Genomic DNA, 21,674 nt, shown 5'->3' on the forward strand with positions numbered 1-21,674 from the left:
AGTAGTCTCCACACCTTCCCGCTCCTCAACTATGTTCATGGCATCGGTTTGGTCCGCGTCAACCTTGTCTTCGGACTCAGCGCAGATGGTAGATTCGACTGTAGCCTTCTGGTGCCCTTCGTCCACAGTGCTCTCTATAACTTCGGACTGTACCCGCTTTTCAACAATGTCGATGGCATCGGTTTGGTCCACGTCAACCTTGTCTTCAAACTCAGCGCAGACGGTAGACTCGACTGTAGCCTTCTGGTTTCCTTCTTCCACAGTAGTCTCCACACCTTCCCGCTCCTCAACAATGTTCATGGCATCGGTTTGGTCCACGTCAACCTTGTCTTCAAACTCAGCGCAGATGGTAGATTCGACTGTAGCCTTCTGGTGCCCTTTTTCCACAGTAGTCTTCACACTTCCGCTCCTCAACAACGTTCACGGAATCGGTTTGGTCCACGTCAACCTTGTCTTCAAACTCAGCGCAGATGGTAGATTCGACTGTAGCCTTCTGGTCTTTTTCCACAGTAGTCTCCACACCTTCCCGCTCCTCAACAATGTTCATGGCATCGTTTTGGTCCGCGTCAACCTTGTTTTTGGACTCGACGCAGATGGCCTCCTCAGGAACTGAAAACACATGAGAGCTCATACAAGGCCCATCACTCATCAGATGGATGCTCGTATTGCTCTCTGCGGAGCTCAAGGCCCTAGACGACGACGATTTCAGTTGCATTCTGAGCTTTCTTTGTTGGTTTCTCTCCTTTCGAGCTGCTCTTTCGTCGGCGGTTTCTTGTCCTACAGCTCGACGAAGTTTTCGCAACTCGCGGTCAGAAAGCCTTTCCTCAGCTGCAAGATGTGCCATACGCAGTACCTCAACGCCTAGGCCCTCCAGGATATGTGAGACTCGGATGAACACAGCTGCGCCTGGAGCTAGAGGCACGCTGGGAGCCAATCGCCGCACAATGACCTCTAAGGAGTCGATATGTCCTGAGAGCATGACAGTTTTACCTCTCATCAACGCTGGAGCCGCCGCATCGAACCAAAACGGCAGCACTCGCTGCTCCAAATCGCAAAGAGTCTCCGTCGTGGGGAGCTCGACGTGGAGGGGGAATAATTGGTGGTGATCAGCAGCGAAGCTCGCGACACCACGCCGCCTGGGATTCAACCGCCACGAAGAGCTCATTGGGGTGCTCCACATCCCCATTCCAGCAAGAACGATCTGTGCAGTCTCGATACATTGAGTCAGCAGTGAAGTGAACACAACGTCAGGCTTTAGACCAGACTGCTTGAACAGCACAGCCGTGTTTTTCGCAGATATGACGCCTTCGCTGTTCAACGACTCATCGTGCGCAAGCGCATCGATCTGGGCCTGAACAACGAGCAGTAAAGACATATTAGCGAAGAATAATATTATCCACACAATTACTTTCAAAGTCTCATGGCTTAAAAAACACACTGCACCATGCATATCTGGTTCGCACTTCTGGTCTGTCTGGCCATGGGAAGCGGCCCTCAGCGATCCGTAACTGTGAGGGCGCCCATGCAGCGCCGACAAAGGGCAGCACAGAAGAAGGTGGATACCGCAAGAGCGATAAAGTCGACCGTTTCTCGTCAAAAGTGATGCAAATTCATTTATTTCAATGGTAAGGAATTCCCGGTACATTGATGTCCTCCAGCGACAGCAAGAGATAATGAGTGAGATATGACATGTGCACCTATTAGGTACGCCCTCGCCGGGGGATTTGCATTTGCTTTCGCGCGAGCAACAGGCGGCAATCGTACGAGCAGTCGTGCAAGCCAACAAACAGCACCTCTCAACGATTTCAGCTAAATACCAATCCCCTGGCTGTACATCTGGGAACCTGAAGGACACCTACGAACAGGCCAACTTCAGGTCTCTGTATGAGGTGGTGTCCCACGTGTTCGAGCCAAGTAACCTAGAGTGGCTTTTCTACGGGCATCCCTTTCCTGAGGAGTCCTACTTTCAACTGGTCGACCGGAAGATCAAGTGTGGTATAAAACAAAACGAACTTGAGAAGATCTGCGACCCTACAGACGACTGGACCGGAAGTTCTCGCTTGTTTGTCCGAGACTGGTTGGACCGAGGCAACACATTTCAAAAGAGCATGCTGCTCGATTCGCGACTGGAGCGCGTAGCGCTGTGTTTTAATTGCGTGAGCTGTTGAGGGTTTCGTCATCAGCTTCTTAACGTTATCATGCCTGGTGGCGTGTGCTGCAAATGTGGGAAGGCCTTCTGCATTCCTTGCATCAACAAGCAGGAATTTTGTTTGAACGGAGAATGCGATCGCACGGACAGGGATGTGGTGTTAATCACCCCCAACTCTCCGAACAGTGCCATTCGCCAGCTTCACATGTGCCTCATGAAGGTTGAGGTTCGGTGGACTCCAGGATCCACCGGTGCTATGAGTTCTGTGGAAGGTTCCCTAGAGGACTGTATGACCAACATGCATGCAATCCCTCATCACGTCCTGCAAACTCCGAGAACGAGTTTGGCGCTAGGTCAAGAAATGTACCAGATTCTATTAAAGCTCAGCTCGGCCCCTCCGGACTACGAGCCAATCCCGAAGCTGCTGGCGTTCGAGGACTGCAGGGACGTGCTAGCTGACTTCAATGCCGGATTCTTGGACAAGGGAGTGGAGTATTTGAGCGGTTACCGCCCCCTTTGCTCTAGCGACTTCAAGCCTTCCTGTGTCTGGAGAGACGTAATGACCGCGCTTCACAAGAGGACGCGGTTTGCCTACGATATTTCGAAGGTGATTCGGGGTGACTACGTCCGTTTTAGGTGCGACCATATTGTGGGCTTGGTGAACTTCCGAGCTGTGGACTGGGGACGACGGCGACTCCTTCGCAGTTGGGACTCCACGAGGTACCCTTCCACAGAGATGTACTACCACGTGGAGAACCTCGACGACGACATGAAGACTGTTGTGGTGGTGGGCGTCAACCTACATCGACTACGTCCTGCTGAACGACCTTGGGCGGAGGTGTGGTCTGCGCAACACGGAAGTTATCTGTTTCTTCCGAGCTTCTGTTTGTTTGAGGAGAGTCGGGATTGAATCAGAGGTATTTTTCGCATCTTACTGATGTCCGCGGTGAGCAGACTTCGTGGTGCATTCGCCATGTCGGACGCGGCCAGTGACGCACCCCCCCCTGAGGAACCCGAGAAAAAACCTCCCGTTGAGGAGATCTTCTCTCGACTTCTGCAAGGGTTAGCAGTGGTGACTGGCGCCATTCGAAAGACGCTGTCCGTGTCTTCTTGGGCTTTAAAGAAGGCCGCCTACCCTATCAAGCAAGAGTGCATTAGGAGACACGACCAGTACGATCGGCTCTACAGAAACCCAGACACCCAGACGACGAATGCAGCAGCTACATTTGAGCGTCGCAATTAATAGTAGCATATGTTGAACCGTCGTTGGGCCAATGCCCACACGTTGGAGGTGTTAGCCTCAGAGTTGGAGGGAGCAATGGATGACAGATGCTGGGTTTCCCTAGAGGATACGAGGCGCATCTTAATAAGTCATGGCTTTCCAGCTCCGAAACACCTCATGAAAGACGATAGTTTGACGGGCGTCATTGTCGGGGCGTCGCCATTCAGTGGTTGGGGCTTCTTCATGAAGCACACTGTCAACGCGCTTCACGGAGGTACTCGGCGGTTGCGGTCTACTTGTCTGCCTTGGGGGCTTGACTTCCCCCCGTACAAGCTGCGGAGGATAGTCCCGTCCGACATGGTTAGGTCGCTGGACAAGGAGGTGGCAGATCTCGATAGTCGTAGGGGGATGCTGACCCACGAGGAGCATCGGGATGCTCTGTTTCAGGCCGAATCACGGTTCAGAACTGCGGTCAGAGTCACCACATCACTCGGTCGAGATGAGCTCCGTCAGGTGTGTCGCGCGTGGAAGGCAGGAGTCCTGCCTGCATCCGGTTTCAGGGAGGCACTGTGGAACCTTGGGGTAGAGATCAGCGATCGGCTTGCCTTCGACATCGAGGGAATCACGTATGAGAAATACCCAGCAGAGCGGCGCAACCGCATACAGGACCTCCGTGTCGAAGGCCGCCTCCTGGACATGATGGCGGTGCCTACGGCCAGCTGGTTTGAGCGGCTGCGCCACGTGGAGGGCAGTGACATCGTGGCGACGGCGACTGCGTTCTCTAGGGAGTTTATCAGGAGCGAGAAGTTGGTAACCCAGGACCTCGAAACGGCGTTCAAAACCGCAGGGCTCCACCTAGACGACTGGGAGAGGGAAAAACTGAAGGGAGACTTCAGTAGGAACTCCTTGACGTTCCAACATCTGATGGCACTTGTCGTGCGGTTACTCTCCGAGAAGCCGGAGCGTCCCTCAAGTCCAGGTGCCCAAGCCGCCTCTACGCCTCGCGGGGTAGACCTCTTGACCATGAAGGGGCTGGACCAGTGTCGTAGTTTCAAGCAGACCGAGATCGACGCCTGTTTAGCTGTTCCGTACAGGTCGATGGTCCATTACCGGCCGCGTCGAGATACCTGGTGTGGGCCTATGTAGTTTGATGAATGCACCTTATGCGCTCAGTATTGGCGATACTTACAGTCAGCGGTACCTACTTTGAAGGCCGCTGCCAGCCACTCGTCAGCCTGATGACCCGCCACGCCTCCACACTACACGGCCTTACCATCCGACCACCCCACACAGTGCCTGGATATCCCAACCCCTCCGCCATAGCAGAGGCTGCGAGGCGCTTCGTGACCGCCCCGCTTGCACCGCTCACTCGATCAGAGTACGCAAACCGCCTTCTAGGAGACCATGCTGTGCTGGTGGTGCCCGATGAGCTGGCGAGAGACGTTCACAGGATGGTAGGCCCAGTGCTCGAGAAAGCCGAAGGCTCTAACTGGCGAGAGGATCTCCCAGCGCAAACTCCAATCCTTACGGGAGTGTCCCGAGGAGACCACCTGCAGGCCTTACAGGACAACACTGATGCGCTCCACCACTTATATACCCGAATGGAGCATCTGAGACCTCGAAAATTTCTTTCTACTCATGAAAAGGCCCTACTTCAGAACTACCTCTTCGTTGCCGGAATCCTCGCAAGCGACGGGTTCGTTTTCGCTCCAGAGCTTTTCACTCTGGAGGCTGCTCAGGTGCTTCAGGACGCCGAGCAGACGTTGGAGATTGTGCATCACATGGGCATGGACCAGTCCCTGAACGGCTGGCTGGTCGTCGGGATTGTGGTGGGAGGACTGGTCGCCACGTCCGTCCTGATGGGGCTGGCAATTCTGGCCGTGATGAAGTGTAATAGGCGGAAGAAAGCGAAGCGCGCTACACAAGAGATGCTAACGCCGGAGCCAAGTACAAGCGATTAGATCTATGTTTCACGCATTTAAAACGTTCGGACATGACAAATCAACGGACTCACTTTGGTGCTATTGAAACAGACGCACCACGATGACAGCCACCAAGGCGCCGACAGCAGCGCAGATACCGAAAAGAGCACTACGCGAGATAAGGCCTTTCGCAGCGAAATCTGCAAGTTGCTCCAGCACCACGACGGCAGTTTCGAGCCTAACATGCGCCTCGCCGTCGAAGTCCAGCGGAGCTAGAACTCCGGCGTCAGATGTTAAGATGGCCATGGCGTCGAAGAAGGCTTGGAAGCGCCGGATCTCATCAGACGACATCGTTCCCACTCCGCGAACGCGCCTTACGCCTTGTAAGAAGCGCCTCGAGCTAGCCAGATATGCCCAAGTCGCCTGCAGCACGGCGTGCTGGTCATCCACGGGGAAGTCGAACAGAAACTGCTGCGGATCCTGAAGGAGGCCGGACTTTTCAAGGGCTTTCTGGTAGGTGGTGGCAGTGGAGGCCATGAACGATCTGAGGCTTCGTGAAACCACGACGCCTGGAAGGCTGGCAGTCACCACGTCGATGTTTTTCGTAGCGCGTTCCACGAAACTCAGAGGGTTGGCAATATAGCCCTCGAATCGCCGTTCCACATCCTCGACGCGAGGGAACCCCGTCAGCGAGCTGGGATGTCTGTTGTCGAAGCACGGGATGTACTTCGTCACCTCAGGCACCAAGGCACGCAGAAGCACGTGTACGGTATTACTTTCTCTGATGCCTGGCATCACCACCTCTGGCATCTGAAACGAAGGTGCCCAGACAGGAGGAACCGCTCCCATAGGCGCTGACGCTGCCCCCTGAATACAGAGCACCAACGATAACATTGACGATTTATTTTGAAAAAAGCATCAGGCGTCACATCGAGTCGTGCTGTAACCAGGTCAGCAGCTGCCACCTATCTACGCCATGCCCACTGAGCAGCATCCGCCCAAAATACTTCCTGGCCATGTCACGTGCGAGGCTTCTATATTCTTGCTCGAAATTGAGTTGATGGCGAGAGAGTCGTTGGAACCTCTTTAGAAGAGCCGAGACACGAGCCCTGTTTGCTAGCTGGGCTTGGCGAGAGGCAACTTTTTTGGGGTAGAGATAAACCCACAGTCGCCTCTTCGACGCACCCTCTCGCACGCGGTGCCGGAACCAGAAATGTCCGGTGCTCATGTCGAAATTTCTTTCTAGCAGCCGCGACGCCAAGTCCAGAATGACGTCGTCGGCTTCAGGCGTCCTCCAATAGGGGAGGCGTATGAGATAACCGCACTCGCGACTGTACTGCAGGGCCTCTTTATTGGCGGCATTGAGGGAGAGAACCACGCGGGAACCCAGCTTGCCGTTGCACTTGCCGGTTTCTCGGGTCTCCAGCAACTTACCAACTTTATCTCGGTTCCCATACTTCGCAGTGGTCGAGTAGAACACATCGTTGGCAGAACGCTTGTACACGAGCTGTGGCTCGCCAAACAAGCTATGTTTTAGGATGTTCTCCACAGGGCCGTCCCCGCTGCCAGCTAAATCCCAAGGACGTCCATGTGATCCAAACTCGTTCACGCGAACGAGTATCGGGGCCAACCCCGAGTCGGCTTTGCGGCTGCTCTCAGCTAGCAGCGCCAGGCTTTCGCGGGTCAGCGCGACGCCGCCGTCAAGTCCTAGCAGTAGGTCTGACTCGACCGCCATCGACAGCTCCATCATAAGGTTGCGCCCTCGATTGGGGCCGGCCATATAGAGGATGGGATCGTTGGCGCCAGTCCATCGCAGGGTATGAAGGGTGGGATCTCGCTGGGTGTAGGCCGTCATCGACGCTCACGAATTCTGTTGTCCGAGGCCCATGGCTCCTTCCATGGAGCATCTGCCTCTCGAGTGGAACCTGGTAGTACAGCAACCCCAGCCGGTTAAACGTGTCCTCTAGAGACCTTTCCAAGGTCACATTGTACAGCTGGTTCAGCACGAAAAGATTACGTATGCGAAGCTGGATGGAACTCGCTGGTGGCGCCGGGGTTCCGCGCTTCCAGGCGTGATTGAAACCCGTAGCTGCCTCTGCCACATATTGGTCAAACTTCAGACGGTCGCCAGTGTAGTGGCCTGTGTATAGGCCATCGGGAAGCCACTGGTGTATGATCTTCACATTTTTGTCGTGCTGCAGGGGATCCTGCAGGGGGAACGCTATGTTTCCGATTAGCCGGCAGACCAGAATCGTTCCAGTACGACTACCATCCCAATTTTTAGGAAGCTCGAATCGCCTGCTGGGAGAGTTGGAGGACTCCAAATCCCATCGTAGTGCTGGACCTGCAACGATTAGGGACCCTGGTGGCTCTTTTGCCACCGGCGGCTCTCTGTGTGATCCCCTTAGCGCCGCATAGAGTGATAACGAGGAAAACGATGCTGCGTCTAAGGGCAGCCATTTTAAACGAACGAAGGCCAAGAAGGCTTTGAGAAACGGCTTCATCAAGATTTTAACTTGACGTCTCTCTAAAAAATCACCGCATTAAATGGCTGAAGAGAACGTGAAGATCCCCTTCCAGCAAAGGGCTTTCGCTGATTTCCTCGGGTGTTTTAGTCGGTTCTTCTACGACAACGGCTGCATTGTTCTACTGGATCTGTTGGCCAGCGAGGCTCGCGCCTTGACGGAGGCAGACATTCGAGAAAAACTCCGGTGGCGTGATGCCTTGGTCCACCAGAAGCTGTTTTTCCTTGAGAAACAGCTTTTACTCATACGGGAGCAGGATTTCGACAAAGGCGCGAAGTCCCCGACATTCTGGCGTATCACCAACTATTTGGCTGACGTGGTCATTTTCAGGCTGAATCTGATGCAGACAAAGCTGGAGGAATCCCTCAACCAGAGCAAAACCATGCACGAATTCGAGTGCCCCAATGCACGTTGCAAGCAGACATATTCAGCCTTGGATGTGGCAGGCGGCGCTAGGAACGTAGAGGACCAACATCCTCTCTGTTCGAAGTGTGCGACTCGACTGGTCATTTCGGACTGTGAAAGGGCAAGGCTGGCGGCGCAGAGCCAACTGAGCCGCTCGCAGTCGCAGATGTTCGTGATGTGGGAGGCTGTGGAGCGGATAAAGAACATGACCATTCCCACCTTCACTGCCTATACCCGTGCTGAAAAGAACGCCGATGTGCAGGCCCAGCGAGATCTCGACGAAGTCGAGAAGCAGAAGCGCTATGAGGAAGAGCAGAAGTCCGCACAGCTCCGAGCCCAGAAACTGGCGGAAGCGAACGCCCTCCTGTCCAAGGCGGCGCCTTTGGAAACCGCGAAGCCAGCGGAAACTCCCACCACGAATTCTCGGGCCGTCCCGTGGTTCAAGCAAACTACCGGTGACAACTCTGCTGGGGAAACCAAAGCGGCTGCGTCCAGTCCTAATCGCGTCTCGTTCAACCTGAAGGGTAAAAAGAAGACGCCTATCGCGATCAACCCGAAAGCAGACGGTGTGCAGCTGCTAGATATAACCTCACTGGCAGCCTTCGATGGTAACCGGAAGCGAGATTTAACCGAGTTGCAACATGATCCTAAACGCCCGAAATCGAATCAATAAAACAAATGTCAAATCATATCTCAGTTGTCAGCAATGGTATCTCAGTTGTCAGCAGTGGTATCGATTGCCTTAACCACCTTCTCTGTTTCCTTCTTTTCGTTGCTTGCGGGAGTGTTCTCGGTTACAACCTGGAGGTCAACCTTAAGCAGCTCCGTCTTCTGCGTCATGATACTCGCCACTGGCTTCTTCGGGAGCGAAGGATGTCCTTGCCCTGTGCTCATGGTCCTCTCACACGGTAGAATATGCCAGATCTCGTTAGCGTAGTCGGCGATGGTCCTATCAGTGCTGAACTTCGACATACGACTGGCTGCTTGAATAGATAGGCGCCACCAGACGTTGTGGTCCTTATAGTGCCTGTCCGCTTCCGCCTGCACCCTCACGTAGTCCGCGAAGTCGTGACATACCAGATAGAAGTCCCCATTGTGCCCATTGCCATTGTTCAGCAGCCTCTCGATTACGCCACAGAACTCCGAGTGATGACGCTTGTCACCGAGAGAGAATCGGCCCTGGTACACAGCCTCGAACACCTTGCTGAGCTCCTCGTTGATGGGGTATTTCCCTTCACGGGCTCTGTGTCGAATTTTGGAGACCTCAGTCTCTCGGGCGCCAAACAGAAACATGGTCTCCGGTCCGCACTCCTCGCGAATCTCGACGTTTGCCCCGTCCAAGGTTCCTACAATGAGCCCTCCATTCATGACGAACTTCATGTTGCCTGTGCCTGACGCTTCAGTGCCAGCAGTGGAGATCTGCTCGCTCAGATCAGCGGCAGGAATTATAACCTGGGCCGAGGAGACGTTGTAGTTTGGCAGGAAGACGACCTTGAAGTAGCGATTGACCTCAGGGTCGTTGTTGACCACCTCCGCAATGTTGTTGCAGAGCTTGATGATGGTCTTCGCCACAGCGTAGCCTGGGGCAGCCTTGCCGCCAATCATAGACACTCGCGGAACCAGCTCGGCCTCGCGCTGCTCATGCGTCATCGCCTTGATAGTGAGATACTTGTGGATCATGTAGAAACAGAAGAGGAGCTGCCTCTTGTACTCGTGGATACGCTTCACCTGGATGTCGAATAGGAACATGTGAGGATCCAATTGTACTCCGGTCTTCTGGAGTACCCAATCCGCAAGGGCCACCTTGTTTTGTGTCTTTACGTTCTTCCACTGCGCGACGAAGTCCTCGTCATCAGCGTAATTCTCGATGCCCTGGATCAGACGCAGATCTTTCAGCCATTGGTCCGATCCTAGAGTGCTGCTGATAAGGTTGGATAGTCCTCGGTTGGCGCAGTGAATCCACCTGCGAGGTGTCACCCCGTTCGTCATGTTCACGATCTTGTCAGGCTCGCCAACGCGGTTGTAGAACTCAACGAACTCCGGGAACAAATCCCGACGCACTAGATCCGTATGAATAGCGGCAACGCCATTGACTTTGTAGGAGCCAATAACGCCAAGATTGGCCATGCGAATGCACTTCTCGTGGCCTTCCTCGTAGATTGAGAGGCGGGATAGCCGTTGAAAGTCGTTTCCGAAGACGGCCTTGACACGATTCAAGAACTGGAAGTTTATCTCGTTGATGATTTGCAGATGTCGGGGAAGCAGATCGCGGATCAGGTCCGCAGGCCACTTCTCCAGAGCTTCCGGAAGCACCGTGTGGTTGGTGTAGTTGAAGCATTGGCACGTAATATCCCAGGCCTCGGTCCAACCAAGACCCTCGACGTCCAAGAGGACACGCATAAGCTCGGGGATAGCGATGTTGGGGTGGGTGTCGTTCAGCTGCATGGTTACCTTCTTAGGTAACTCAGCCCACGTGCGATCAGGCACCTTCTTAAATCGTCGTAGCACGTCCTGGAGCGTGGCACAGACGAAGAAATACTGCTGTCTTAGACGAAGTTCACGGCCCTGTCGCGTCGAGTCGTTGGGATACAGAACAGCGGAGATGGCCTCAGCGTTCTGGCGTTCAGCGATGGCATCCAGATAGTTGCCAGTGTTGAATTTATGGAAGTCAAACTCCTTGGACGGCAAAGCCCTCCAGAGTCGCAGGTTGTTGCAGTTGTACGTATCGAAGCCAGGGACGGGGTTGTCATAGGCCTGAGCCTGGACGATGGTTCCACCAGTCCATCGGTGACGGTGGCGTCCTTGGTCGTCCTTGTACTCATGTACATGGCCACCGAACCTCACTCCGTACGTGACATCAGGTCGCCGAATCTCCCACGGATTTTCAGTCACAAGCCAGTAATCCGGGAACTCCGTTTGGCACCCGTCAATGATCTTCTGCTCAAATATCCCATAGGTGTAACGAATACCATAACCCCACACTGGGAGATTCAGCGTGGCGCACGAATCCATGAAGCAGGCCGCAAGTCTGCCCAATCCACCATTGCCAAGAGCTGCGTCGTGCTCACATTCGTACAACTCCTCAAGCTGGTACCCAATATCCTCCACGGCCTTCTTGTAGTTGTCCTCCACATCAAGGTTAACAAGTGCGTTCTGCATGGCGCGTCCTACAAGGAACTCCAGCGAGAGGTAGTAGCACCGCTTAACATCCTTCTCGTGGAAGTACGAGGAGGTGTCGTTGAAGTGCTCGAGCAGACGGTCGCGAACCGAGAGAGCGCCAGCTCTGTACGCCGAATCCTGGTCGAAGTTGAAATAGTTCTTCGCCAACGAGTACTCGATGTGCTTCATGATGCTCTTCGTGATCGACGTCACGTCAGACGGGGAATGATGGCTCATCAAGCGAAAGAGTCGCTCACGCTTCTCAGTGCACCCATCTTGCTTGTCAGTGTCCAAATGCAGTCGATTCGCAACGCCTTTGGTTAGCTTCGAAAAGGACGCCTTGCGTCGCATCTCAAAATGATGGCTGTCATGTTGGAATACGTCACCCATCCCTGAATTTGATGTTATTACGTCAGTTCCAGCCTTGCTGTGGGGCTAAATCAACATTGGCATGTCACGCAAGTCAAGATTGCGCTTGCAAGCTGCGCAGTTGGCCTCGTCGTGGCGAGGTGGCAGGAGACAGGTGTTTCGCCCAAGAAACCTTTCTGTGTACGCGATGAGTGGACATGCGAAAGCGCTGGCCCGATTGCCGCCTTTGCGGCCCTGCGTGTCCCGAGTGCTCTGAAGCTCCTCGTCTATCTTTTCGAGGCCTTTCCTCGCAGAGGCCAGCTTCGACCGAGATTCATGTACTTCACTGCGGAGGCGGCGGAACTCCTGTCCTTCTGAGGACACCTCCTTCCGCAGCTTCTGCACCTCCTGGAGGAGCTTCCTGACTGCAGGACCGCCCAACCCGGTTACTTCCTCCTTATCCACAAGCGCCTGCTTTATCTGGCTGACTTCCTTCTTCAGCTGGGACAGTTCCTGGTCCTTACTGGTGCATCTGGTGCAGGGAGGGAGGACGGGCTGCGGGATCCACCCAGAAGGCGCAGGCGACATGAAGAACATAGGAAAGCCGCCGAAGTTACACATTTGCGGATACGCGCCCGGTCCTGCCGTCTCTGGAGGCCGGTCCAGGGGAGAGGCAACTGGAGCGGAGACTGGAATCGTGACAGGAGCGGAGACTGGATCGGCAACAGGAGCGGCAACAGGAGCGGCAACAGGAGCAGCAACAGGAGCGGCAACAGGAGCGGCAACAGGAGCGAGCCCTTCAGTTGGCGGCGACTTGTCGGATACGGCAGTAGCCTCCGGTATTGGTGTCCGCATTTGCAACTCGCTGGCTGGCGCCTCGACCACAAACTCAGTGGTGGTCTCGACGACACGAAATCCGTCAGCCTCGTCGACAGTGCGCTCGGTCACCCGGGTTATCTGGGCATCCTCCGGCAGGCCCTCAGGTCGCTTGACATCTGGGCTGGGCTTCGTCGGAACCTCAGCTTGCTTGACATCTGGGCTGGGCTTCGTCGGAACCTCAGCTTGCTTAACATCTGGGCTGGGCTGGGTCGGAACCTCAGCTTGCTCGACATCTGTGCTGGGCTGGGTCGGAACCTCTAATTGCTGAGGTGTTTTTGACAGAGTCTTCGGGGTGGTTGTCGGCTTCTTCACCAGCGTCTTTACCGTTTTTGACTTCGTTTTCAGTAACGTTTCTGATTTCGTTTCTGATTTCGTTTTGGGGAGGGTCTTCGGTAACATTTCTGATTTCGTTTTGGAGAGGGTCTTCAGCTTTGGTAACGTCTTTGACAGCTTCTGAAGACTTTTGGCAGCCATTGGTGACGCCTTCTTCTTTGGGGGCACCTTGACTGGCTCCTTAGCTACAGGCTCCACTGTCTTTTTCGTTACCTTCGTCGCGACTTTTACAGATTCTAGTATGGATTTCTTCGGTATTTTGGCGTCTTTTAAGGGGCCCAACGAACCCTTTGAATGTTTTCCCCGTAATACCTTCGTTTTGATTGATTTGCGATCCTTCTTCAACATTTTAAGGTACGATACGCTTCCAACAGTATCCGCTATTTTTGTCGCTTTATCGCCTCGTATGACAATTCACGCGCCAATCGTCATCCGCCGCCAGGAAGGCCCCACGGAGAGCACCCTAGGTGACGGAACTAAGATCGTAAAGGAACGCACTGTAAGCATTTGCGACGAGACCTGCTACGGAACTCAACCAGGAGACTACAAAGTCCGCCGTCATCGACGAGAGAAACGCTACCACCCAGGAAAAGAGACTGTGGAAGTTCTTCCGCTGTACGCTGATCACAGCCACAGCGTCACCTACGCCTCACAGGCGTACGGTTCGCCTGGCTGGCCGCCAGCTTCAACCATCGCTCCAATGCCCCCCATGACTCATCCAAATTCGATAAACAATGTCCCGGTGGTTCTCCCTGGCAGAATGAACGCACCGATGCCTCAGCCTATGATGCCTCAGCCTATGATGCCTCAGCCTATGATGCCTCAGCCTATGATGCAACCCATAATGCAACCCGCCTACCAAAGACCCTTGTGTCCACCCTGTTGTCCCGGAGCGTCTCGCGGCAGACCAACCCACAGGTCGTGCTGCACAAGCAGCCGATGTTCGTGCTCCGATTAGGTGAGGTATTTAATTGCCCTGTAAAACTGCGTCTTCCATTGAGGTATCTTCTCTATGGGCTTGAGATCGACATCGACTATTGACACTCTGTAGAGGAGCCCTTTAACGTTAGGGAACTCACGAAATCGCTGAGCCTGTAGCTCCTTCCAACGATCAGACTCCTGTCTGGAGCACTTAACGAGGTTGACCATAATGCTGCAGTCCATCATGGTCCGACCCAGCAAAAATCTGCAGAGCCATAGGAGCCCGGCCTCCCACTCAGTCGGAGTCAAGGGTCCGTCCGCTTCGAAGAGCGTCAGCAGGCGGGCGCCTTCCAGGTGTACCCGCTTCTGCATCTCCCGGGATGCCTCCATCGAGGCCAGCGCACTGGCTCGAATACCGCAGGCTGCCAGGCGGAGGCGTCTCATGGTTAAGAAGGTGTACATTTCCGGCGAGGTCTTCAATGCAGCTTGGGTCCGTTGTCTGATGGCTTGCAAAAACTTGGGCGCTAGCTCCTGCTGGCCCTCTGCATGCGTATGATACTGCTGCAGGCAAATGAACAGTGCCCTCTCCGTCTGACACACCTCCGCCACCAAGCCGGGAATGAGAGGGTCTCCGCTGCCAATTGGAGCTGGCTGACCACCGAGGAACATCCGAAGATTTCGTTGAGGCGTGGCTGCTAGCTGCTTAAGACACTGCTTCAACTCTGCCACATCATCAGCAAAGCAGGCGCCGAACCACCGAACAGGGTCGAACTGACTAAGCTCGGTAATATCTCCTTCGGCCAGGCGTAGTTTCTGCATGAGCTCGAATCGCGACGGCACTTGCGCCCCGACCATTACGGGAAGCCCTCCTTTTACCTTCAACTCCACAGTGCAGTACGAGACTTCCACTCCCGTATTGTACCACCCAGCAATGAGATCGTCCTCCAAAATGCACCTGATGTCTCCCAGACGGGTCGTTGGCACGCTCACCAACTCCTGTGCGAGCTTTAATGGTACGGAGCACACACCAACAGTCGTCAAGTACTCCGCCGGCATCATAGGATTCGCAGTCTCAACCACCCTGTGCTGGGTTGTCACCTGCACACCGCTCTCGTCCAGTACAACGTCGTCGCCTCGCCTGCACCCAACAACAGTATGGAGAAAGTCCAGCAGAATGTGCGTCATCTGAGGATCCGGCCTCTGAGGAATTTTAACCACTCGACCTGGGAAGCAGCCACAAACCATGACAACGTGAGCTCCGCCTCGAGCTATCTCTCGTAACATCAATCTAAGAAAAGCCACCTTTTTCAGAAGTTTCGCAAGAACGCATCCAGTGCAGTTGCTGGAAAGTACACATGGGTATGCGGTTTTAATAAACACAGATTCACACAAATTCGGGACGACCCACAGAAAAGCAAGCTTTTGCAAGCTTAGATGCAAGCTTTTCGGTGGTTTAAACAGACACGGATTTAGTGATTCAGTCTTTGGGTGGGCGACCGCGGGTCAAACAAAATCACACTAACCCTAGGCGCGAACTGCGTTGATAGGACGGAGGCAGTGCTTACAGTTACCCCACTACGACGGCCTCCAGTGCGAGTCGTTATGGATGCTCGTGGAGAGAGTGATGAGGAAGACTGTCGAAGAAGATAATTGGACTCCAAGGACGCTCGGAGCGATTTACAAGTCTCTGCGGCCTCGGATTGCTCCTTTTTGCGTCTCTTGCGTGAAGTGGCAGGCACTTCAGACGGTAGCTTAGCGAGCCGCCGCCGTGATCTGAAGAGGTCTGATTCTAGACTTTGTTCCTTGTACGGATTCCACACCGACGTCATGCTCGAAAAACTACGTAAATCAAATATTCACCACAATCGCACAACGTCTGACTTTGATACCAGCCGTGGGGCGTGAGGGACGTCTGATGCCTTCATTTCACGACCTGATGCCTTCATTTCACCACCTGGTGCCTTCATTTCACCTTCCAATAAATCTATCAAATGCTACTCTTGGCGGTAGCAGGTCCCCTAGAGCAATCGCCTCGCATGGTCACCCATGCCCTCAACGCGGCCAAACTGGGCATTCGCGTTAGCCTCCTAGGATACATGGGTTCCGCCTCCCCTCAACGCACTCGCGACGTGGACAACATCACCGTGCAAGCGGTTCGGGAGCCTCGACGGCGTGGCCTTTGGAGGCCGTTGGAATGGGTTTTGAGAGCTGCGACGCTTATAGTGCGGTTCGCGGTGCAGTTTTGTGCGGAGGCTCCGACTTCGATTCTCATCCAAAACCCTCCTGGGCTGCCAGTGATCCTGGCTGCCGTGGTTTGTCGGTGGTACAGCTGGTTCAGGTACGGAGTCAAACCAGCCATTGTCGTTGACTGGCACAATCTCGGATGGACAATAGCCCAAGTACCTCAAGGGTGCACGTTTCCCGTCCGCTGCCTTCGTTGGTTGGAGTATGCAGCCGCTCGGTTGGCTCAAAAGCACATCGCAGTGTCAGAGGCGCTGCAGCGCCATCTGGAGGAGCTGGGGTTCGAGGTGACAGTTGTGTACGACCGGCCTTACGAGTCCTTGACGCCTGCCGCTTCTCGCGAGGAGATCTGCAACCGCGTCATCGGTGACTGGAGCGCGCCTGACGACGTGGGGAAACCCAGGCGACAGCTCTGGTCGACGATCAATCCACCCCGCGTTTTCGTCATGGGGTCGTCTTTCACTGTTGATGACAGGTGGGATCTGTTGGCTGAGGCGCTGGCGCTGCTGAGGAAGCCCACTTTGGTGGTGCTGACTGGGAGAGGGCCTGGGCTGCCCAACGCGCGAAGTCGCTTCGCGAACCTTGGAAACCCCAACGTGAATGTGAAGTTCGGCTATCTCTCATTTGAAGATTACCGTGCTCTTCTGTATTCCGCTGACTGCGGTCTCTGTCTCCACGACTCCACGAGTGGACTCGACCTGCCAATGAAAATGGTGGACATGCTGGGCTGCAATCTGCCTGTGATTGCCTGGGATTACCCAGCCCTCACTGAACTCGCACGTTTAGCCCCTGACTCTGTGTGTCGGATTCGAGACGCGAAATCACTCGCAGAGGCCATGTCGTCAGAGTTTTCAAAACCGCACATAGCCTTCCCTGACTGCACTGAGGAGTTCGGTAGATCCATCCTACCTCTTGTCACCTTCTAGCCGTGTGCGTGACTTAAGGGCTTTGCAGACGTCGCAGAAGAACCCCTGCGTACCGCATCCCTTTATTTCTTCAAGGACAGCTCGACAGTCAGGACATTTGTATTCCGTTGAGGCCATCGACGAAACATATCGATATGTCATAACCAACATGAGTACTAATGTATTTATAATCCGCATATACTCATGCTTCGACTCCAACCACGCTCAACCAACCCGATCCCGACCCTAGTCGCTTCCTTCCCCACGATCCGAGCGCTCGACAGTACGATTACGCCCTTGCCTCGGGAGTACCGCCCGCTTTCGAGAAACATTCTGAAGCAGCTGGACTTGCCTCTGACAACCATGCTATCATTGGCCGAAACCGTCCGTTCCGAGTGCGAGTTGGGACTGACGCGCAACGCGAACCGTCAAGCGGGCGTGGAGACCACCGCGGAGTCGTCTCTCGAAATGATTGACACCTGCATCCCCGACAACGTTACTGGCAAAGAGAGCGGCACATTCCTAGCCATGGATCTGGGTGGGTCAAACTTCAGAGTTAGCGTCTGCGCCCTGGACGGCTCCTCGATCCAGACCGACCACCACCAGGTGGCCGTTCCGGACTGGCTTATGCAGAAGACGACCACAGGAAGGACGTTCTTTGACTTTCTGGCTCGGGAGGTGGACGGCGTCTGCCCTGATGCCAGTAACGTCGGCCTGACGTTCTCGTTCCCCCTAGAGCAAGTCGCGAAGAACCACGCGACTCTGAAATACTGGACTAAGGGCTGGCAGTCGGGAGAAGACACGGACGACCCCATCGTCGGCGAAGACGTTGTCGGTCGACTGAACGAGGCTTTCGCTCGGCGAGGGTCCAGTCACAAAGTCGTTGTGTGCGTCAATGACGCCGTTGGGGCCCAACAGGCATTGTCATATGAGCTGAAGAATCGTGCTGATGCTGATTCGAATGACAATGCTTGCGATATGGCCGTTATCATTGGCACTGGTTTTAATATCAGTTACACTGATCGTCAGGCAAGGAACCAGTTCAACTACAAAGGCGACATCGTGAATACGGAGATGGCTGCGCTGAAGCCTGGGATTCCCATCTCGACCTCCGTGGACGAGGCTATCGACAGAGAGGATGTACCCGGCGTTCACTCCTTCGAAAAGATGATGGCTGGCAAGAAGGCTGGTAAAACTGCGTCTCGGGTATATACCCAGTAGGTAGTCATCGGCCCCTGATACAGAATCTGCAAGGACCGAGGACTCCGTGTGGAGCCGCTTACTGAAGAGCTGAGCGCCAGTCAAACCGCTGTTCTTGCCAACGCCTTCTCCCTCGAGAAGGACTCGGTCTCCGCTGTCGAAGAGATTGGGCTTTCGCTGCCGCTTTCGCACGCGGACGCTTTGTGTGCTGCCTCCCACGCGGTATTCCACAGGTCCGCCCAGCTTGTGTCGTCTTGCATCAAGGGCTGTTACGACCGCATTGGAAAGCATTCTCTGACTGTCGGTGTGGACGGCTCGATGTACGTGCGGAACGAGTTCTACCAGAGGATGGTGAAAAATTCGCTGGATCAGTTGGTGGGCCCTGACCGCGTTACGATGATGATTTCTTCGGACGGTAGCGGACGCGGGGCGGCCGTAACTGCCGCAGCTAATTCTTGTGAATAATATGGATAGCTTAAATGAAATTTCTAATGATTCTGATTGTTTGGTGAAGGAGCTTTACGGCGTATATTTTCTCAAATATCATGCACGTCGTCTCCAAAAACTCCTCATTGCATTTGCTGATTGCAACTCTAGGGATTAAGTCACAACATGTGACGATGTCTGACAAGACCCACCAGGAGGGCCATCCACAGCCCTCCGACTCCGACGTGCCCTGCCCGAAGCAGGCCGAATTACGAACCTCAGACTCCTGGATGAATTTTTGGCGGTCGATATACCGCACGTCCCGCCCGCTGCCTGAAGCCCGGACTCTGCTGCCGCCGACTGACAGGTTTGAGTTTTGCAAGGAGGCAACATTAACACCGAAAGAAAAGAGTTTTGTCTTCGCCTGTCTCTTGGGCGTGGCTCCTCTTCTAATCCCCACAATAGCCGGACATCAAAACATTGCAAACCTTCGTCTGATTCCACCTGAGCTGCCGCTGCTGAGTCAGGCGCAACTCCGCAACATGGCAGCCTGGCATCTGGTGGATCTCCTCGAGATCGATCTGGTCCAGGAGGTCGACTCCACCCCCTTGGAGGTTCTCACCTCACGAGAGAGGATGCAGTACTTGCAAGAATCGAGGACATTCAAATCGGTGCGTATGCTGGAAGATGCCAGATGGCAAAGCATAGACGTGGCGGCTAACGCTAGCTTGTTGAGCCTGACGGAACAGAAAACAGAACTTCTCACTGACATGGTGATGCTCCTCAACCTGCTGGGTGCGAATAAATCCGCAGCTGATCTCGCGCCGGCATTGATAGCGACGACCATGCTGCTATGGAGTCTGCCCCTGACGGCAGAGCCGGAGCATCGTGTCAGCTACTTTCTGGCGCAACATTTTTTCCAGACCGCTCGATGCATTCTGCTTGGCAAGCATCTTGCTGACAAGAACTTCACCCCCATGGTGATGGAGCTTACACGGCATCAGAGACCGTTGCTGGAAGGATGGCGGGCCTATCAGCAGCACCTGTTGGGGTTCGTGGTCGATGACCCTTCTCATGCGGACCCCCTGTTCTTCTCATACGACAGATTAGTATCTGCTGGCCTTTGGCCCCTTATGATAAACCCCTTCCGACTTGGAAAGCAGAACTGGGACGTCCTGCAACACACGGAGCCTTACGAACACCACAGCCGGGTGGTTCCTCTTCTGGAGCTCTCCGTGATGCCTGAGGCCCGTCCGCCCATTGACGATAGAGTTACCTGCCTTGTCGACCACGCGGTGGACGCCTTCTCCCGCCTTCCACCAGCCCCTATAACCCGACGCGGTGTGATTCGTTCTACGAGGAGTTCTACGAGGAGGGAGTCGCTGTGCAAAGCACAAGACCCCGACACTACGCTTCTCTGGGTGCAGTCGTCCCATTCGCCCCTCTCAAACTTCGTAGAGGACCACCCTGAGTGGGAAGACGCCGCTGCCTTCGCCTTGGCGATGCGCGAAACGCTAGCTGTTGGGTTATGTGCCCAATTCAGCGAGCACGAGGGTCCTGTTGTGACCTGGCCTCCTGTGGCTGAACCTCCGCTGATTCCGGCGGTACTCGGGCCCTGCGTGCCGTGTTGTTTCTGTCGCGAGGGGGAGTCCGACCAACAGACGCAACTCCGCACCCTCCTCCGTCTACGTCTCTGGGCGTGTGAATCACCAACGAATGTGGATAGTTACATCATCGAGACCGTCAAGGCCAAGAGTGGCCTTGACAGCATCGAGACCGTTCCCCAATCCACATCACCCAATCCACATCATCGAGACCGTTGTCAAGGCCAACAACAGACTCCTTCCGCGTCGGCGGAGATGCCGACTGAGAACCAGACTCCTTCCGCAGCGGAGATGCCGACTGAGAACCAGAGTCCTTCCGCAGCAGAGATGCCGACTGAGAACCAGACTCCTTCCGCAGCAGAGATGCCGACTGAGAACCTCGACCTGGATTGCCAAAACAGCAGACTGCATGTTATAAGGAGCAGACTGCGTCGGAAGTTACTAGCATCACGGAATGTGGCGCCGCCTCCAAAACCTCCAAAACAGGACGACTACCACAAAACGCGTCGAACAAAGAATAAGAAAAGGAATGCAAACCACGCCATCGACCTCTCTAAGCCCTCCACCGACCTCTCTAAGCCCTCCACCGATCTCTCTGAGCCCCCCACCGACCTCTCTGAGCCCTCCACCGACCTCTCTGAGCCCTCCACCGACCTCTCTGAGCTTTCCACCGACCTCTCTGAGCCCTCCACCGACCTCTCTGATCCCTCTATGGACGTCTTTGAGCCCTCCATCGACCTCTCTAAGCCCTTCACCCACTCCCGAGAGCTGGGTGTCATGAAACCCCATACAATGCTGCCAGCGCCAACGATTTGGCGTCGCGCGAAGTCCGTGGCAACCCCCCGAGACTTTCCCATAGGGTACATTTTTTGTGTTTGTATGGGGAGCGCTGCACTCTGAATCTCCACTCAACGATCTCCGCCAATTTCCCCAATGATTGTCGTGCCTTCCGCTCCTGAGGGAGCCCCAGCACTGCATCTCCTACCAGGTATGATTCCAAATTCGGAGACGTCAATTTCTCCAATATGATTGTCGTACCTTCCGCTTCTGACAGAGCCCCAGCACTGCATCTCCTACTAGGTATGATTCCAAATCCGGAGGTGCGCTGGGGTCCGCGTTCGGGGCTTATGGGGGCGACGCAAGCACCGCAGTCCACGTTACCAGAGTCCGTAAACACAGGTTCTGCGAACATAGGTTCTGATGATCACTGGGCGTATTTCTGGCGGTCGGTATACCGCACGTCCCTCCCGTTACCTGAAGCCCAGACTTTGCTGCCGCCGACTGACAAGTTTGAGTTTTGCAAGGAGGCAACACTAACACTGACAGAAAAGAGTTTTGTCTTCGCCTGTCTCTTGGGCGTGGCTCCTCTTCTAATGCCTACACTAGCCGAACATGAAAACATCGCAAACCTTCGTTTGATTCCGCCTGAGCTGCC

At 54.7% G+C, this 21,674-nt stretch overlaps 13 protein-coding genes across 21 annotated transcripts; 7 read left to right on the top strand and 6 right to left on the bottom strand.

Moving 5' to 3' along the window:
* KVP18_002752 (uncharacterized protein) lies at window positions 1-1,450 on the bottom strand (the record flags this gene model as incomplete). Of its 3 annotated transcripts, none has more annotated exons than XM_067953913.1 (2): window positions 1-359; window positions 388-1,375. In XM_067953913.1, coding segments are annotated over 2 exons (1,347 nt in total), but the record flags the coding sequence as incomplete, so codon positions are not given. The 3 variants fall into 3 exon arrangements, with proteins under 3 accessions (XP_067809559.1, XP_067809558.1, XP_067809560.1); XM_067953914.1 differs by adding an exon at window positions 1,409-1,450 and having other exon boundaries at window positions 338-1,351; XM_067953912.1 differs by lacking the exon at window positions 388-1,375 and having other exon boundaries at window positions 15-300.
* A 172-nt stretch (window positions 1,451-1,622) lies between these two features.
* On the top strand, window positions 1,623-3,059 carry KVP18_002763 (uncharacterized protein; the record flags this gene model as incomplete). Of its 2 annotated transcripts, XM_067953930.1 has the most annotated exons (3): window positions 1,623-1,677; window positions 1,705-2,156; window positions 2,184-3,059. In XM_067953930.1, 3 exons carry the CDS (start codon window positions 1,623-1,625, stop codon window positions 3,057-3,059), a joined length of 1,383 nt encoding a protein of 460 aa, XP_067809576.1. The 2 variants fall into 2 exon arrangements, with proteins under 2 accessions (XP_067809576.1, XP_067809577.1); XM_067953931.1 differs by lacking the exons at window positions 1,623-1,677; window positions 1,705-2,156 and having other exon boundaries at window positions 2,199-3,059.
* A 63-nt stretch (window positions 3,060-3,122) lies between these two features.
* On the top strand, window positions 3,123-3,392 carry KVP18_002756 (uncharacterized protein; the record flags this gene model as incomplete). Its single annotated transcript, XM_067953920.1, has 1 exon — window positions 3,123-3,392. One exon carries the CDS (start codon window positions 3,123-3,125, stop codon window positions 3,390-3,392), a length of 270 nt encoding a protein of 89 aa, XP_067809566.1.
* A 9-nt stretch (window positions 3,393-3,401) lies between these two features.
* KVP18_002753 (uncharacterized protein) lies at window positions 3,402-5,332 on the top strand (the record flags this gene model as incomplete). 3 transcript variants are annotated; one of them, XM_067953915.1, is made up of 2 exons in its annotated part: window positions 3,402-4,503; window positions 4,563-5,332. In XM_067953915.1, 2 exons carry the CDS (start codon window positions 3,402-3,404, stop codon window positions 5,330-5,332), a joined length of 1,872 nt encoding a protein of 623 aa, XP_067809561.1. The 3 variants fall into 3 exon arrangements, with proteins under 3 accessions (XP_067809561.1, XP_067809562.1, XP_067809563.1); XM_067953916.1 differs by lacking the exon at window positions 4,563-5,332 and having other exon boundaries at window positions 3,402-4,517; XM_067953917.1 differs by lacking the exon at window positions 3,402-4,503 and having other exon boundaries at window positions 4,526-5,332.
* A 60-nt stretch (window positions 5,333-5,392) lies between these two features.
* On the bottom strand, window positions 5,393-6,187 carry KVP18_002762 (uncharacterized protein; the record flags this gene model as incomplete). Of its 2 annotated transcripts, none has more annotated exons than XM_067953929.1 (1): window positions 5,393-6,187. In XM_067953929.1, the coding sequence occupies one exon, from the start codon at window positions 6,185-6,187 to the stop codon at window positions 5,393-5,395; it is 795 nt and encodes a 264-aa protein (XP_067809575.1). The 2 variants fall into 2 exon arrangements, with proteins under 2 accessions (XP_067809575.1, XP_067809574.1); XM_067953928.1 differs by having other exon boundaries at window positions 5,393-6,103.
* A 31-nt stretch (window positions 6,188-6,218) lies between these two features.
* Window positions 6,219-7,797, bottom strand: KVP18_002758 (uncharacterized protein; the record flags this gene model as incomplete). Of its 2 annotated transcripts, XM_067953922.1 has the most annotated exons (2): window positions 6,219-7,130; window positions 7,159-7,797. In XM_067953922.1, 2 exons carry the CDS (start codon window positions 7,795-7,797, stop codon window positions 6,219-6,221), a joined length of 1,551 nt encoding a protein of 516 aa, XP_067809568.1. The 2 variants fall into 2 exon arrangements, with proteins under 2 accessions (XP_067809568.1, XP_067809569.1); XM_067953923.1 differs by lacking the exon at window positions 7,159-7,797 and having other exon boundaries at window positions 6,219-7,148.
* Window positions 7,798-7,840: 43 nt separating this feature from the next.
* Window positions 7,841-8,896, top strand: KVP18_002757 (uncharacterized protein; the record flags this gene model as incomplete). The annotated part of the gene is made up of 1 exon (XM_067953921.1): window positions 7,841-8,896. The coding sequence occupies one exon, from the start codon at window positions 7,841-7,843 to the stop codon at window positions 8,894-8,896; it is 1,056 nt and encodes a 351-aa protein (XP_067809567.1).
* A 41-nt stretch (window positions 8,897-8,937) lies between these two features.
* On the bottom strand, window positions 8,938-11,772 carry KVP18_002760 (uncharacterized protein; the record flags this gene model as incomplete). Its single annotated transcript, XM_067953925.1, has 1 exon — window positions 8,938-11,772. The coding sequence occupies one exon, from the start codon at window positions 11,770-11,772 to the stop codon at window positions 8,938-8,940; it is 2,835 nt and encodes a 944-aa protein (XP_067809571.1).
* Window positions 11,773-11,817: 45 nt separating this feature from the next.
* KVP18_002759 (uncharacterized protein) lies at window positions 11,818-13,290 on the bottom strand (the record flags this gene model as incomplete). Its single annotated transcript, XM_067953924.1, has 1 exon — window positions 11,818-13,290. One exon carries the CDS (start codon window positions 13,288-13,290, stop codon window positions 11,818-11,820), a length of 1,473 nt encoding a protein of 490 aa, XP_067809570.1.
* Window positions 13,291-13,896: 606 nt separating this feature from the next.
* Window positions 13,897-15,147, bottom strand: KVP18_002755 (uncharacterized protein; the record flags this gene model as incomplete). Its single annotated transcript, XM_067953919.1, has 1 exon — window positions 13,897-15,147. One exon carries the CDS (start codon window positions 15,145-15,147, stop codon window positions 13,897-13,899), a length of 1,251 nt encoding a protein of 416 aa, XP_067809565.1.
* Window positions 15,148-15,854: 707 nt separating this feature from the next.
* Window positions 15,855-17,030, top strand: KVP18_002754 (uncharacterized protein; the record flags this gene model as incomplete). The annotated part of the gene is made up of 1 exon (XM_067953918.1): window positions 15,855-17,030. One exon carries the CDS (start codon window positions 15,855-15,857, stop codon window positions 17,028-17,030), a length of 1,176 nt encoding a protein of 391 aa, XP_067809564.1.
* A 183-nt stretch (window positions 17,031-17,213) lies between these two features.
* On the top strand, window positions 17,214-18,674 carry KVP18_002751 (uncharacterized protein; the record flags this gene model as incomplete). Its single annotated transcript, XM_067953911.1, has 2 exons — window positions 17,214-18,226; window positions 18,254-18,674. The coding sequence occupies 2 exons, from the start codon at window positions 17,214-17,216 to the stop codon at window positions 18,672-18,674; spliced, it is 1,434 nt and encodes a 477-aa protein (XP_067809557.1).
* An 80-nt stretch (window positions 18,675-18,754) lies between these two features.
* Window positions 18,755-21,139, top strand: KVP18_002761 (uncharacterized protein; the record flags this gene model as incomplete). Of its 2 annotated transcripts, none has more annotated exons than XM_067953926.1 (1): window positions 18,755-21,139. In XM_067953926.1, the coding sequence occupies one exon, from the start codon at window positions 18,755-18,757 to the stop codon at window positions 21,137-21,139; it is 2,385 nt and encodes a 794-aa protein (XP_067809572.1). The 2 variants fall into 2 exon arrangements, with proteins under 2 accessions (XP_067809572.1, XP_067809573.1); XM_067953927.1 differs by having other exon boundaries at window positions 18,830-21,139.
* Between the last annotated feature and the right edge of the window lie 535 nt (window positions 21,140-21,674).

This window comes from the organism of the source record quoted next (genome assembly GCF_019968955.1).
Source record: "MAG: Porospora cf. gigantea A chromosome Unknown PgA_NODE_339_length_21674_cov_336.259, whole genome shotgun sequence".
NCBI lineage: Eukaryota > Apicomplexa > Conoidasida > Eugregarinorida > Porosporidae > Porospora > Porospora cf. gigantea A.